This window comes from Scyliorhinus canicula, chromosome 5 (genome assembly GCF_902713615.1).
Source record: "Scyliorhinus canicula chromosome 5, sScyCan1.1, whole genome shotgun sequence".
NCBI lineage: Eukaryota > Metazoa > Chordata > Chondrichthyes > Carcharhiniformes > Scyliorhinidae > Scyliorhinus > Scyliorhinus canicula.
The window spans coordinates 78,126,931-78,142,416 of NC_052150.1; the positions used below are offsets into that span (position 1 = coordinate 78,126,931).

The window sequence follows — 15,486 nt, forward strand, 5'->3', positions numbered from 1 at the left end:
AACAAATCTGAAGAATTTGTATGGGCTTGAAACAATTAACTCTGTTTCTCTTTTGGCAGATGCTGCCAGACTTACTGAGCATAGCAATATTTTTCTCTTTGTTTCAGATTTTCAGCATCTGCAGTATTTTGCTTTTACTCAACAATTCTCTTATTGCTTTTGAATGACCCTTTCCTGGATCCTCCAACATCCACCCCACCCCCCACCCCTAGCTCCCTTCAGTAATTTAAAACATGATCAACTATAACTATCTATTGTACTTCAATTATGCTCAGAAACCAAGTTAGTCATTTTTTGTTGTTTCATGCCATCTAAACCCTACAATGAGTTAGAGTTTCTTTCAGGCCACTCCCTCAGGTAAATACTATATACCAGCTTGATAGCACAGTTCAAATACTGATTGGCACTCAGGGCTAGGAAAAGATATTCACTACAACCTCACACGTGGATACAAATTATGCACGGATAATAGAAAAAAAAAGATATTTTGGATTTATGTCCTTTTGAAAGTAAAATATACATCATAATGAATAATCTGTCCACCATAATAACTCAATTTATTTTCAAAGGGCATGTGTAGATCAGATGATAAAGTTTATGAACTCACTCAGATCGCATTTATAACGCTAGCTTTTATTCCTACCCACTTATCATTGACTGTAATAGTGGACGTTTGCATAAATCTTACATATTTGCACAGTATGATTTTAAAATCAACTATATACACAGTAAATACTAACATGTATATACAGAATATGACTTGTTATATGCAAATTGCTTTCAAATTACTTCAAAGTAGTTCTCAGTGGTTAGCAATGATGTTTTCTTCAATGTGCAAAACTAACTTTGAAGTTGAAGGTCTGGGTGGAAGATTATTATAAACGTTTGGATTTTATCCCCAAAAGAATAGGCCTGAAACGTTTATAGGTAAATAATTTGCAAACTGCAAAAAAATTCAACATGCCATTTCAGTTGATCACCAGTTAATATCTCTAAACGGTGTATATTAAACCGAATGCTCCATCTATCTAAATACCATCGATTTCCCTAAGAGCTCAATGCAGCATCAGTACCTGTTGTTTAATATTTCTCTCCTGGTCTTGTCGATGACCACAATTCTGAGACAGTCGAAATAAGAGGAAAATATATCTTTTTTAAAGCTATTTGTTGTTGCAAAAGCGGCACAACAAGATGTTTTTGATGTGTTATGTTCTACGAGTCAGAGTCCCAGTGAGAGCAATCCAGGCGCCTCGCTCAAGCGAGAACAGCAGTTTAGATTGTGGAAAACCCCAGATTTAAAAAGTAGCATCTTCTCTATTCCTCCTGCAGTCTACTCAACTCAAAGCGAAACTTTTATGTCTTCTTTATAACTGGCAAGACAGGGAGCCGAACACGGCGGCCAAATCCAGCACTAGCAGGATAACTATATAAGAGTGACCAGACTATTAGTCGCTTATCATAATTTTCAACCGGAGACATTTGACATTAAACCTGCATTCATTGCATGGTCGGGTGCTGATCGGGGGCTCTCGTTGATCATATGGGACGGACTGAACGCGAGCCTGAGAACAGTCATTCACATTTAGTGCATTTGAAACAATGGCTATTATAAAAGACTGGCACTTGTTATGTATTTGTTGGCGGTTAATTGGGGGATTGTGCAAGTTTCAAGAACGAAGTCAGGGGAAAGCTTGATTTTCAGAAGTGATTGGAATCCCCATCTTTTGAAGTAAATATTTAATTTGCCCGAAGGTTTGATTTGCTTATTCAATTATTACATTCTTGTTTGCACTTTTAGCTGAAGGGGCAGCATTTACAGCATTGGACAGAAGTTGCCAACCGACAGGCAGATTATAGCCTTTGGAAATTGGTGTGTGCCCAATATCGGAAATGTCCAGCACAAGGGTCGAACGGCATTCGATGATAACGTGTTCTGAATGGCAGAGCTTGTTACCAAAGCTTAATCCCGCTGCCACATGACAAGGCATCTCCAGCCTGGATTTCTAGCAGATCGGGTCATCCACTTTTATTATTTAATCTTGTGCATTGATTTAGCGCCAGCTAGGAATACAATTCTTGCTGAAAGGGTGCTAAGAATGAGCTTCTGCAAAGGATATATGTATAATACCCGTAGTAAACATTCACTTAGTTCTTCATTTTGCTGTATCCGTCTCAATATTTGTAGACTTACCGTCAAAAGCTTTACATGTAGTTTTACGTTGGTAGAAAAGTTTTGCTCATGACCATGTTGTTCCTGTACAGCTTCCATCATGACGCTGTGATGATAAATACAGATCTCGGGCTAATTGATAACGGGACTATCGAAACGGATCCCAGATGCACAGCAATGCCGCAAGAAGTGTTTCCCCCATTCATTTCACAATGGGCGAAGACTTGCTTCTTTCTCTGAACATCAACGGAACGAAAAAATAATTTATTTCTTATTCTGTTTCACTTCGAAGCAATTTCTCTTCATTTTGCAGGGAATGTTTTTGAAGATGTGATCTTATGTCAGTAAATGGCAGGGCGTGCGTGTGAACTGTGTGGTTGTGTGAAATATCGCTGAATACTGTGCATATGATTTGCCATTCTGGCTGATATCGATTTCCCTTCCCCATACTTCCTGGTATTAACTGCGAAAATTATGTTTAAACAAACGGTCAATAGTATTGGATTTGGAAATTTTACATTAATGTTACAGGACAAGAGAAAGGCCGAGCCGGTGGCCGTATGTAAATATCTATAAACACATGCTCACCAACATCAAAGAAATCATAGAATAAATTGCACATCTTCAATGAGTAAATGGAAAAAGTTCAGCCGCACTGCAAACATGTCATCTTCATCAATGTGTTGAAGGCAAGGCGTTGGATACAAGCGAGCGTCGAGTTTGTTTGAATATTTCTACTTTTAATAAGTAACGTGTGTCGACAAGAGAGATTGAATATGAATGGGTGCTGATTTGTAATGTGCTTCGGCTTCTCAAAATTTCTGTAACTGGATGCTCTTGATTATTTCCAATGCACATGTTAAACTCGACTGTTGTTTCCCAATGCAAAATATTAGATATCACGCTAGAGAGAGCAGCTCTGGCATTGCTATCTTCATGGCCTCTTAAAATGATGAATTGGCCCTTACAAACCTGAAGTACGTTTGTTTAACCTTATGGGCAAAACTATCAAAAGGTCAAAACTTGGATTGTCCTGTGAATAGACTCAGTTAATTATTTCGAAACAAATTGCTGTCTTTTGGTGCAGAATAAAACTGTACTTACTGCATAGTTCATGCGTGTTGTTATTACAGTGAACGTGCAAAAGCAAGACGCGTTCATTGTTTTTACAACAGGTTCTGGGCAAAGGCAGCGACTGCCTAAGTGAATCAAACAATGTCAACCTGAAGTTGATAATGATTGAAACCGTTTGAAACGAGGCCCCCAACAAAAATTCCCGAATTCCTTTTGCCTTAATCCACACAATCCGCGGAGACAGTTGGGAATCTCTTCCTGAGATGTTTATCCGAACTTTCTTCATCTGGTCCCAAGACCATGTGAGAGCTCACTTTTGAAACTGTTTAAATATAAACTTAAATTAATTTGTGAACTTTGCGTTATTGGGAAAAAAGAAAAACAGCTGCTTTCTGTAAACTCTGTAACTATGCTTTGATAACCCAAATCTTGATAGGTCTGTGCCCCGTGTTCAGTTTCAATTTATACTGCCTGTTTCCAGATGATGCTCTTTTGACATATATATTTTGTCCACAACCATATGTAGTATTAGTAAGTGAAATGTATTCCTCCCCCATTCAATATCATAAATACCCCCTCCGTCGTCTTTTGTGTGCAATTCACTTTAAACTTTTCTTCATCCCGTCAAAATGCCTTAGCTAGTGTACTTGCAGTGGCGATTGATGATTTGATTATTTTAGATAGAGGTCGTTCACTGCATTTGCAGCATGATTGTGTCGCCTTCAGAAAACATTGACTAGTTCACTGTAGTTCACTTTTATATGAGATCGATTCAATATGAGCTGATATTCAGATTGCAAAGCTAATAGAGACTTGCCTTAATAGCGGCTTTGAATATTGTTCAACGCTTTACAGAAACGTATACAGTAATATGTATACCTCATGCGGAAATCTCATCGCTGCTCCGCGCGTTGCAAGTACAGAAAATTCTGGCGAAGATTTCAGAATTTTAGTAACCGCGAAAAATGTACCGACACTAAACATTCGGAAACCGATAGGCTGGGGAAATTGGTCCCAGAAAGATATGTAAACGTTTCTGACAACTTTTTTAAAGCAATCTATTAGGGTTTCATTGTAGGTTGTTGCTGGAAGCTTTATGAATACTAAATAGCCCTGGATTGCAATGCGATTTGCCATCTTTCAACGAAGTAAATCGTTATATTAAAACAATATCAACGGACACAAGTCTCGTTTAGTGCTGCAACAGTGGCTGACCATTTCTGACTCCGTTCTGTCATAAAACTAAACCCAGTATCGATTAGGACGTCAATGTTTATGGAGAAGATTACTCGGAACGTGACCTGTCATTAGAATGGGACAATAAAGTATAATTAAATATTCATTTATTCAGTGATAGAATGAACTTTGACCTCAAACAAGGATAACAATTTGCTTAATACCCTGCATTTTGGTGTAGATTTTGAGAGGGTTTTTTTGTAATTATGTGTCCTTTGCTTACACGATGTGGCTGGTGTAAGGAAATTGTCTGGAGTTTGCAATTGGGCTCACCTCGAGCGAAAACGGGAGGACTCATTTGGAAATGACCCCAACACTGAATTAATTTCGGCTTGAACTTTGGGTGAACTGGAAATTAAAGAAGGCTGGGCAGGCAGAGTGGAACTGTTTCTTAGCTGTGGATTTTCCAGTCAGCCTTTCACGCTGAGTAAATATTGATCAGCTTTAGTCTGATTGCCCTGGAGGAAAATGCAGTCTCCACATTGGAAGAGGTAAATCCAAGAGGGTGATCGCTCGAATGGAATGGACGTTGCGAGCGATCTCTCACTTTATGGTGAGCAATTCCTGCTAAATCGCTGGGTTTTAAAAAAAAATCAGCTCCGAAAAAGACAACCGTGCACCTGATAGATCAAATAAAGAACATGTTTCCCAGAGGTAATGGATTGTCAACTGGCTCGTACAAGGGGTGGACAGTGGGGTCAGAAGAAGCCCAAACAAATCAAACTCATCAAATTCAGTGTTAGATTTTAGATAATTGAACCAGTTTTACACAGGATATTACGGCGAGTTTCGATTGTCACTACGATTCTTTCCGAGCATAAATTCCATCTCAATTTGAAAGTGTAGTTAAGATCTGGTCTTGTGTTGCCAGTAAATCATAATTGAGCTTATGGCCACATTTCTCCTTTGGTACATTTTTTAAAAACCTTTCACCTTCCAAGATATGATGTCGTTGTTTAGTTGTATAAAAACGTGAGGGCGATCATTTTTAACGCGTTGTATCTGCAATTAAATTTGATAAATGGGAACTGATCGGTACATGAATTGATGAGATCCGAAAAGGGGAGCGAGAAACTGTTTTCCTTTTTCTACAGAGTGGTGTTGAATGTTTATAGTAGCGAGGACTGTGATCTGCAGAGTGAGAAAGCAAATGGATTCCAGGGCGATTGGAGTTTACACCTAAACACCAGCAACAGATGGTGAGGCATTATATCCTATGTAATAGCGGAGACCTTGAGATTCAATAATATCTGACACAAATGCTTTGTAATAGTTTGTATAAAGGCCCCTGACAACTCTAATTGAGCTTCTAGAAATTAACTCCTGCACAAAATCTAAAATGTTCTACTTCGAGACTTCTATTTTCAGAGATTTAGATCCATTTCAGTTTCTAAGTTACACCTAAAAAATACTTCAATGGGGCCTCCGTGAAAGGCACGGTATACATGCTAATGTTTCTTGTTGCCTTTTATCTGAAGTTGTCTTACTGTTTCTTTTCATATTTTAAACTCTAGGTGTCCTTAATGTATTGCAATTAAGAGAGTGGATGGCGAACTGAACATCCACTCCAATAGTCAGGAAAGAATCAAACGCGTGTGTAGAAAATATAATGCTTAGCTGTTTCCGAGTTTTGACTTTGCCCAGTTTCCTTTGGTAAATAGAAAGTGATACTGGAAACGCTGAGTATCAAATAAGACAGAAGTTAGAGGTTTCTTTGAAGTTCTCTTGCATCGACTACCATCTTCCAAAGGCAGACAGCTCTATAGCAAACGTCTCCCTTGATATGGCCGCCTTGCCCTAAAACACCATCGACTTTTGCTATTGACACCAAACTGCATCTAATCATGTTGATTCTGAAGTAAATGCCAGTGACATTCTGGTCACGCGGCGTCAGCGGTTTGCTAACTCAATGCGATATGAGGAGATTAGTTTAGTTCAGAATGTTGATTTGATAATCCTGCACATTTATTTCGTTATTTTATATTCCGCTAAACCCGAGTATAGTTATGTAAAATCAGTAAATGATTTGTTGCTAAATCTGAAGCAAAGCTCGTTGATGACAATGACTCGTTGGGAGAGGCGCTTTGTTTACGTATATGTAAATAAGCCATTCAAGGTGAAAAGGTCAGTGTTTAGATCTACTGTGTGCAGCATTTAACATTGCTTTAAAGACTTCTTTAAAGACCCGCAGGTATTTGCTATGAGCAGAAAACTTGCCCCATTTGCCTTTTTATTCAACTTGCTTGAAGCAGCCAGCATTAACCTCACTGAAGCCGGGCGATCTTCGCTCTGTCTTCCTGCCTTATCTGTAAAACTCTGAAATGAGTTTTAGTGTGTATGATGTAAAAGGTTCTGAAGGGAAAACAAGTGTGAAACATAGTGTGAGTCTGCAAGGTAATAGCGAGGGAAGAGAGAGGGCCACACACTTGATGGTCATAGAGAAGCGCAGCATTTTAATAGAATTTATTATTTGGACCCGTAAATTCTGTTCTGGATTTCCGCCACAGAAAATCTCAGAACTGATTCAAATCACGTGCTGATTGTACATTACATCTAGTCACACAGTAGAACTGATAAAACTCAGTAATGGGTAGGTACACACTGACAGCATTGCACCATGCAACATTTGAGACAAAAACCACAAGGAAAACAATCGTTTGGCTATAAATTACATTAACAGGTAGCTCATGACATCAAGTCCAACAGATATCGGAGTAAACGTGATCATTTTGAGGTATTTTAACAAGGTACTACTGCTGGTCTTAAGACAAACCACGTACTTTTGGGAGGGGGATACATATTTCATATCGTTCAAATTTGACATAGCCCAGTGCAAAGAGGTATCCGATAATTCCTGTACATACAACCTTCCACAGTTTAAGGAGAGCGCCCCTGTTTGCTCAGCTTACCTTTCTGCAAGTACAAGAGACTCTCACTTACACTTCCATTCATTGATCACATTTTGCTTATAAAAATTCTACATCTATATCATATAATGGTCGCTTGACCCTGACTTTCAGTATTATTATTTTTTAGAAAATACTTGTTAAAAAGATAAAACTCTTGACAAAATATATACAACCAGCGCAGCTTACAATATATATGCAACACATTAAATTAATATAGGACAATAATATTGTACAATAGTTGGTTCTTAGTGTAAACACTTCTATAATAGTGCATCTCTGCTTCGCTTAGAGATTGCCAGATCATTTTTCTCCTCCTCCCCCCCCCCCCCCCCCCAACAAAATAAGTTTATTTTGGTTTGTTTCCGGGTTTTTTAGATCGCATTACACTTTTCCCTTCTAACTTCAAACGACTCGCAAATGAAATGCTTCCCACTCTGGGATTGTTTTGGAAATGTCTCATCCTGAAGTGTGTGTAGTTTCTGAGGTAGGTGACGATGGGGAGGGAGTCGATGAGGTAGATTTATCTGAGGTGTCTTCTGTGGTCGCTTCACTCCCAGGTGTTGCCGGGGAAGTTGAGGTAAGACCCTCCTTTTCCCGCTTCTTCTGCTTCATCCGCCGGTTCTGGAACCAGATTTTTACCTGCGTTTCGTTGAGCTGAAGAGCAGCAGAAATCTCAACTCGCCTGGCCCGGGTCAAGTACTTGTTGAAGTGGAACTCCTTCTCCAGCTCCGTCAGTTGTTTGGTGGTGAAGTTGGTTCTCACCGTGTTTGGCTGGCCGGCAAAACCAAACTCCCCAGCCTTTCCTAAATCAGGAGGGGGACAAAAAAGCAGGTAAGTGGAAGGGGATCTAAAGGATAGAATGCGACAACTGCTTGTGACTGCTGGGCTAGTTTCACTGCATTGATAATCAATCATTACCGTTTCAGTAGCTTAGAAATGGCTTGTCAGAAAAGCCTACAAGGATTACTCTACAACTGCTACATGCCACCAGCGAGTTGATGTTTAAATTATGCTTCACATCGTGCTGATAAGACTGGAAGGAAGGGATAGATCAAAGGGCAATATAAACGAAAGGTAAGGCCATCAAATCACCTTGAACAACGGACAACAGATTAAGATTTTTTTTTAACCTGGAGTCTGACGCACTTTATAATCACTTTTCCAAACGCACTTGCTACTGTCGGTTTTAGACCTTACAGTTAGTTACCTGTAGAAAGGAATTTACCTGGAAACTAAAATTTACCTGTCTTTGGAGGATTCCTCTTCACTTTCATCCAATCGAAAGTCTGTGCTGGGGAAGGGGTCTCAGCAGACGGGGGGCAGCAGGCTTCCTGGTGACTGCCATGGACGGGTGACAGAGGGTGACAACCCGCAGCGAGGGCTAAACTCTGCTGATCTTGTCCGTAAGAGTGGTGGGCATATTGGCCTGGTCCCACCATCCCGCCATAGCTGTGGTTATGAGGGCTGATAGCTGAGGCAATGTTTCCAGGGTAGACAGCAGGAGCACACTGTTGGTAGCCTCCGCTGCCATCCGTCTCTTGATTCAATGAGTAATGACTGTAGCCTGTGTTAAAGCTCTGGGCTGGGTATCCTGCCCCACAATTGGGGTGGGCACTGTAGGAAATGCCCAAGTTGTTGTGATGTGTATAGCTAGCATGGTGATGAGGAGGAGGAGGAGGTGCGCCTATTTGGACACTTCTGCTCACGATATAGCGGTCATCAGCGCTGCAGTTATTATTATTAACGGCACAAGACTGATAAGTTGTAATTCCTGGATCTACATGGTAACTTCTGGAAGAGCAGGTCCCACTTTCTCCGTTAATGATGGAATAGTCTAGAAAGGAGTTCATCCTTGCATTGTCCATCTGTCACTGGGGTAACCAGCATATAAAGTGACAGTCTACCAACCTGGATGGACCGTGCCAACTTGCCCACTTCCTCAATGGGGCTGAAAGAAAATGATATCAATATACAGTGAAGTGTCGCCACGTGACCAGACCCGTCCAATCGCGGGCTTGCCTGCGAAGTTTGCATGCTTTTGCTGGTGATCGATGACTGTTTTAGTGGCATTTAAATTACAAACGCTCTTCCATCAAGGTTACGCGCATTATTCGCCCACAAGTGCATTATACTTCAAAGCATGCCCGGCAGAATGCCGCAGGAATGTGTTCTAGATGCACGCACTGCTCCTCTTTCGGATCTGCAAAGGCACGAGAGTAACCGCGGCTCGCGCGGCCACAATGGGGAGAATATCCCGTCTGCTTCCGCACAGCAGCAGCTTCTCGCTCAGGTAAGAGCAGCCGCTGCATTAAATGCCGAACAGCCGGAACCTTGAAAAGAGTTCTAGGAATGGCCTTACTCCACTATGAAAAGGGAATCCATGTTCCTCTGTAGTGTCTCTGCTGTAGCACTGTATGTGTGTGTCGTCTCTCTCTCTCTCTCTCTCTCTCCCCACCCCCCTCCCAAGCTTAGCTGGGTGATACTTAGGCCGGGAAAAGCTATGCAAAGCGAATTGGTTGTGTGTGAGGCCACTGTGCACTTTGCTGAAAGACAATGCAGGTAACTTTGGCACAGTTAGATTTTGTTCAGGACGGAGATAGCTTGTGCGTGTTAGAAACTGATTATACTCCAATCAGTGCAACCTAGCTCGAAAGACGACCCTCAAAACAAAAGGGCGAGATGATTGATTGGACTAAGGGGTTTCTGATGCGAAGATTTGTATTTAAGCAGAATGTGATGTGGTGCGAGCTTGCAAAAGGAGGCGCCATGCCTTCACTGTGCAAGACTGTCACAAGGAAGCACGCAACAGCCTATCAAGGCCTGGCCTTTGCCTGTCCTCAGGTTTCTCGCTATTGGCATGGAAATGAGCCGCCTCTTCAATCGAACACAGGCTGGCGGCTGCATCCCCTCACTATAGGGCTACAGGCAGCCAAAGAGTCTTCTATATTATATTGGCTGCCTGCCTATTTATTCTGCTTACAGCGGGAATCAGGGTTTTTTTTTCCACACAGATATGAATAATAACTCCCCTTGGCTGGGACATAATGTAACCAAACGTGGTCGATTGGAAGGCGCTGCCGCCCATCTGTCAGCTTCCTGTAGAGCCCCCTTAGAGCAGTCCAGGGCTGCTGGTGATTTGAGATCAATCTTTTGCACATTAGAGAGTGACGTGGATCAGGGTTGGATACAGTAATTTACTCGGATTAGTTAATTATGACAAACGGTGGATTCTAGCCCTACTGTAAGAAAGCATTGCGGGCTGGCCGTCTCGCGTGGAACATGGAGTTTATTTCGGCGTAGATTTAGTCTTGTGAGATTTGACAATTTCTAATGAAAGCAAATGTCCGATTAAGATCTGTAAAATATTCCAGAGCGATTCCTCACCACTCACCTCACTGTAGTAATCATGAAATTAGCAAAACATTGCCTCATGGAAAATGTCACAGGAAGAATTTTCCAGTGTATATTTCAGACCGATGGGAACTCTATCGGTGTGAAAAATATGAAGATTTTACTCCCTGAGCAATGCACTTAAGTTCAGTAAAGCTCCAGTTTTAAGTCCAAGTGAGCAATGATCGACTTATCTATTGTCCTTAAGAAGGCAAAATGAGGACAGAATTGAACTGCATGATCTAAGGGAAAAAAACAGGAAACATTTTTGCGGATTATAATTTTAAAAATCCTCTTTTCTGTTCACAATGGTAATTTTAGCGATGTAGCCATGAAGATGCATTCTTCGACATATATAGGCTGCAATTAGAAATGTTTTCTCTCCTGTTTGCATATGCTGGTGAGTTGGAACAAATGAGGAGCTTTACTGTAACAATCAGTTCGGCCATCTTTATTTACTCCCTCTGAACATTCACTCGAGGTGGAATTGCCTGCTGAAGAATTCAATCGTTTCAAACACAAAACATAATCATATCTTCTGTCGTTTTCAGTTTTCAGCCTGTAAAAAAAAATACTTCTCCCCCCCCCCCCCCCCCCCCGCCCCCCTTCCCCTGAGCAGGAAGGGTTTTTTTTATTGGCAGCTGTCACAAATATTTGGTCCGTCCCCACCCCCACTCCCCGCACCCTAAATGACTATTAGTGCTTAAGGGTGATAACCCTCGCCATCGAGTGAGGCCTGCAAGCTTGTGGCTCTGAGGAACCGCGCCAGCTTCCCTCATTGTGCTTTGGGGCTAAGGACACCTTTTTCTAGTAAGCTGCCTATTATGTCGTGTAAAGACTTGTTTAATAGCGACAAGGTATCGACAATGTGTCACTATCTGCCCGTGCGGTTTGTTTTTAATAAGGAAATATCGCCTTCCCCATACACAGAATACAGTAGCAGGCTGATAAACAAAGTGATAAAAACGCCATCACACAAAGCCAGTAATACAGTGTGCAGTAAAAGTCCTTTCCATTATTTCGCTGCTTAATCATGAAACAATCGGAACTCCAGGCCAGCAGTAACATCGTTGTAAATCCTTATATAGTGAGTGTAAATTCGGAGTGAGTGCCAGCAGCAGGCAGTCGAAAGAGCCGTGCCCTTCCATAAGAAACAGTGAAAATGAATTACGACTCAACGCCTACATGTTAGAAACTGACAGGGGTTCCCCGGTCCAGGCAAATACGTAAGATGTTTTTTTTGTTATGTACTGCTGCGATTGATCCATTTGATGACATTCTCATTCATAAAAGAGCTTTGATTTATGAGTTTGGGAAGAATTACCTCCAGAGCCGTTCCTGTCACTGCTTACGCAAAAGGGCAACGTGCTTTCGAATGGCAACACAAACACACACAGTGCACCGCGTCTAATACTGAAAGTTTCTGTCGAATGGAAACACAACAAGTTCTTCAGGGAGGGGACATGGAGGATGTTACAGGAAGATTAAAACAAAACAAAAATGGCACTGCCGCCTAAAGATCCTGGTGCACAATAAAAATGCATTCCTCCAGCTGCTCTTTCATTTGCCCAAAATGCAAATGCTAAAATAAACAGAACTTGCCTTGCCTTTTATAAAACGTGCACAGAGATTTAAGATCATGTTTTTTGAAGACTTTTTCAAAGAAGAAGATTGTAAAAGATGAAACAGTTGTTCTGAATTGACGTTTTCTTTAAAGCGCCGCGTCAGGCGCTCTCTCAACTTACTTCTTTTTCTTAAAGTTGCTGACTTGACTTGTATCGAATCGGTTTTCGATATTAAACCTCTAATGTACGATATATGACTAAAATAATAAACTTCTTGGCAATGCCGGAGGTCTTTACAACCAGTTGATTTTTTTAGGGTCGGTTTTAAACGTGCTTGATGCAGTAATACACATGGAAATCTATATTGCAGATGATGGCTGGCAACAAAACAGATAAGCAGTGGAGGAATCAGCGTTATATATTAGAAAATGGCATCAATAGATAGACAGGTTTTTTAAATAACAAATACACATGGACGTGAATACCCCTAAACTTGTCCCCTTCTTTCCTAGATTCTCTGAAAGGTGGCAGATGTATCCGTGGGGTGTGAACTTAAGAAGATTTTTCGATGAAATATTATTAGTTCCAACATAAAGCATTCTTATTTGCCGTCGTTCGGTTTGTTATCTGAAAATGTTAATATTAAAACGTAGCACGACATATTTTGTGCAATTTAATTTAATAAAGGCAATATTAATACATTTCCCTACTGCCTTGCTCTCTGCCATCAACAGCTTTGGTCAAAGTTTGAAGCCCCACTTTTATTGTTGTTTCTCTGGAGTCAGACAATAAAGATCCCAGATTATTTAATTCTTCTTCGTCCTCTTCAATAAATACTGTTATGAAAAAAGTAAAGAACGACACTGACCAAATTGCTCAATTTTATTAATGCATTTATGTCAAAAAATGAAAGGTATTTATTCAGTGAAAATAGTCCTGAGAGAGAAAATGCTTCAGGATGGCTACCTGTAGCGTATAATATTTTACTCTATCAAATTAGTTATGACAAGGTACCTTAAAATAATACAAAAGTAAAAGTAGAGATCGGACGATTCCTATGCAATAGATTTCATGGGGGGGGGGGGGGGGGGAGCCCACATATTGCTGGATGACGGGGTCGTGAAACACGGGGCATTAGTCCAAAAACAATAACTAACTTTTGCAATGAGAATTGGCCCTCGAATACATTCAAGTGAATCAAAAGAGAAACAAAAATACTGACCATTTTGAAATGAACTGAAGGGAAAGAAAACGAATTTAAATGAAGGCATATTCAGCTCACACCGACTTTTCAGTTAGTAGTTCAAATGCTGCAAATCGATTGTGGTTAAAGTATCCGTAAAAAAGTCAAAACTGTCAGCAGAAAGATCCACAGGGCTGTCGAGGGACCCTGGCAAACTGGGCGATACTCCATCTGAAAGCTGCAAGCAGGATTCTGTGGAAAATACGTTAAAATCCTGTAAAGAAGGGACATCAAGGGCCTCTGGACTGTTATTGTTCAAGCCAGCTGCACAGTTCTGGGCCATTGTTGACAGGCAGTTTTGAACAGTGGGTGACTGCTGATGAAAATGTTTTAGATTTTTCTCATTGCTGGGCAAAGGCGAAACTGGGAAACTTTGGGATTCTCCATTGTGTAAATTCTGCGCCTGCTGTTGAGTCAGTGCATTGGTTTGATAACTATAGCCTTCCCTGTCCAACAGAGCGCTTGTAACATTATTGATGCCTTGCTCAAAGAGTGACTTCTCTTCATCATCCTCAGGCTGCCCACTATCCTCCAAATTCTTAAGTTTGCCATCGCCGTTTTGGTTTTCTTTGCACTGAGTCTGTCTTTTGTGCTTCATTCGTCTGTTTTGAAACCATACTTTCACTTGTCTTTCAGTCAAATCAAGCAAAGCTGCAATCTCCACCCGCCTGGGTCGACACAGATACTTGTTGAAGTGAAATTCTTTCTCCAGCTCCAAAAGCTGTGTGTTTGTATAAGCTGTCCTTAACCTCCGCGATCCCCCACCTGTATTATCCGGAATTTCGTGAGTTTCTACAAATAAATAAAAGTGGAAATCAACAATAAAAGAGTTTGCAGTCACTTGAACCAATGTTATAGAAAAATATAGACTGCCCACTGCAACAAAATGGCCGCCTGAATGCAGTAAACCCATTGTTTCAATGTCTGCGGCTGTGGCGTCTACCTCTTGGTAAAATATTAAAGATATTGTGGCATACACGTGCACCAAAGCCCGGTCTTGCAGTAAAGTTTACAACAGCCTTTCCACATTTGGTGATCTCTGCATCAGCTGCTTTACCATGAACGTGCGCTCATCTATCACTCTTCATTACTGTCAAATATCAAAACTCTAGGATGGGGAGAGCACAGAAGGTCATTTTCTGACTAGCTCGGCAAATAAATCATCCTCCATGAAATAAGTTGGCCAAAAGTGCTGCGGTCTCTTAATTATTAGCTAGCAAACCCAAATAAAGCTGATTAAACAATTCATGCAAATAAGCGAGACTTAAGTTAAGACAATCATTAGAAGCGAAACGTCTTTGAGCTGACCTTTCTGGGACAGGCAGGATGCTGCGGGTCCAGAAGAAGCAGGCAGGTGATTCTTCTTGGAGTTTTTTTTCTCTTTCATCCAGGGGTATTCCGGAGGTAGAGTCGCGGCTGGTAAAGGGCTTGAGCCATTTGGGCTCTGTTTTGGCCGGCTTTGGCGAGGGTGACTGCTGGGATTCAGGCTGGGGATGGTATGCTCAAAAGGAGGAGGAATCACTGTCGAGTGTGAAAGCGTCGAGTTCTTGATTGATGAACTTTGAAATGTATCACCGACAGGGGGAAAAGATGTCAGGCACTCAGCAAGCGACGGCTGACTATTGATAAAACCAATTTCTCGTTCAAATTCGTAATTCATTGCCGTCTCCACAGAACGTAGGGGAGAAAGTTTAGGTGTTAGTTATTTTTTTGGCCCGTAAAAAAAAAATATCGCTGCTGGGTTTTTTTTTCTAATTCACTGATTACAGCCGTATGGGGACCGTGCTACTATTAAACTATTGAATTCATGGAGACAAGGTTGAAATTGGACCGAATTCGCTGTCACATGATTGCGTCTGCCCAATGACAATTTGGGGTTTAATCAAAAGAAGGCACTGT

General features: G+C 41.1%; 2 protein-coding genes and 1 long non-coding RNA gene across 3 annotated transcripts; 1 reads left to right on the top strand and 2 right to left on the bottom strand.

The window, feature by feature from the left end:
* Nucleotides 1-7,845: 7,845 nt before the first annotated feature.
* On the bottom strand, nucleotides 7,846-9,319 carry LOC119966064 (homeobox protein Hox-A1). Its single transcript, XM_038797261.1, has 2 exons — nucleotides 8,633-9,319; nucleotides 7,846-8,192 (listed from the first exon to the last, which is right to left on the bottom strand). The coding sequence occupies exons 1-2, from the start codon at nucleotides 9,252-9,254 to the stop codon at nucleotides 7,846-7,848; spliced, it is 969 nt and encodes a 322-aa protein (XP_038653189.1). The 5' UTR covers nucleotides 9,255-9,319.
* Nucleotides 9,320-9,424: 105 nt separating this feature from the next.
* LOC119966068 lies at nucleotides 9,425-13,152 on the top strand. Its single transcript, XR_005460668.1, has 2 exons — nucleotides 9,425-9,679; nucleotides 12,857-13,152. It is a non-coding gene; the product is annotated as an uncharacterized LOC119966068 (long non-coding RNA).
* A 72-nt stretch (nucleotides 13,153-13,224) lies between these two features.
* hoxa2b (homeobox A2b) lies at nucleotides 13,225-15,343 on the bottom strand. The gene is made up of 2 exons (XM_038797260.1): nucleotides 14,896-15,343; nucleotides 13,225-14,379 (listed from the first exon to the last, which is right to left on the bottom strand). The coding sequence occupies exons 1-2, from the start codon at nucleotides 15,245-15,247 to the stop codon at nucleotides 13,640-13,642; spliced, it is 1,092 nt and encodes a 363-aa protein (XP_038653188.1). The 5' UTR covers nucleotides 15,248-15,343; the 3' UTR covers nucleotides 13,225-13,639.
* Nucleotides 15,344-15,486: the final 143 nt, after the last annotated feature.

Bases quoted from the DNA above. Each gene is read 5' to 3' on its own strand.
- LOC119966064 (XM_038797261.1), bottom strand. From the start codon at position 9,254: ATGGACAATGCAAGGATGAACTCCTTTCTAGACTATTCCATCATTAAC. The intron at 8,193-8,632 runs GTAAATTTTAGT...CTCCTGATTTAG, and splicing joins GAGGAATCCTCCAAAGACAG to GAAAGGCTGGGGAGTTTGGT.
- hoxa2b (XM_038797260.1), bottom strand. From the start codon at position 15,247: ATGAATTACGAATTTGAACGAGAAATTGGTTTTATCAATAGTCAGCCG. The intron at 14,380-14,895 runs GTCAGCTCAAAG...ATTTATTTGTAG, and splicing joins ATCCTGCCTGTCCCAGAAAG to AAACTCACGAAATTCCGGAT.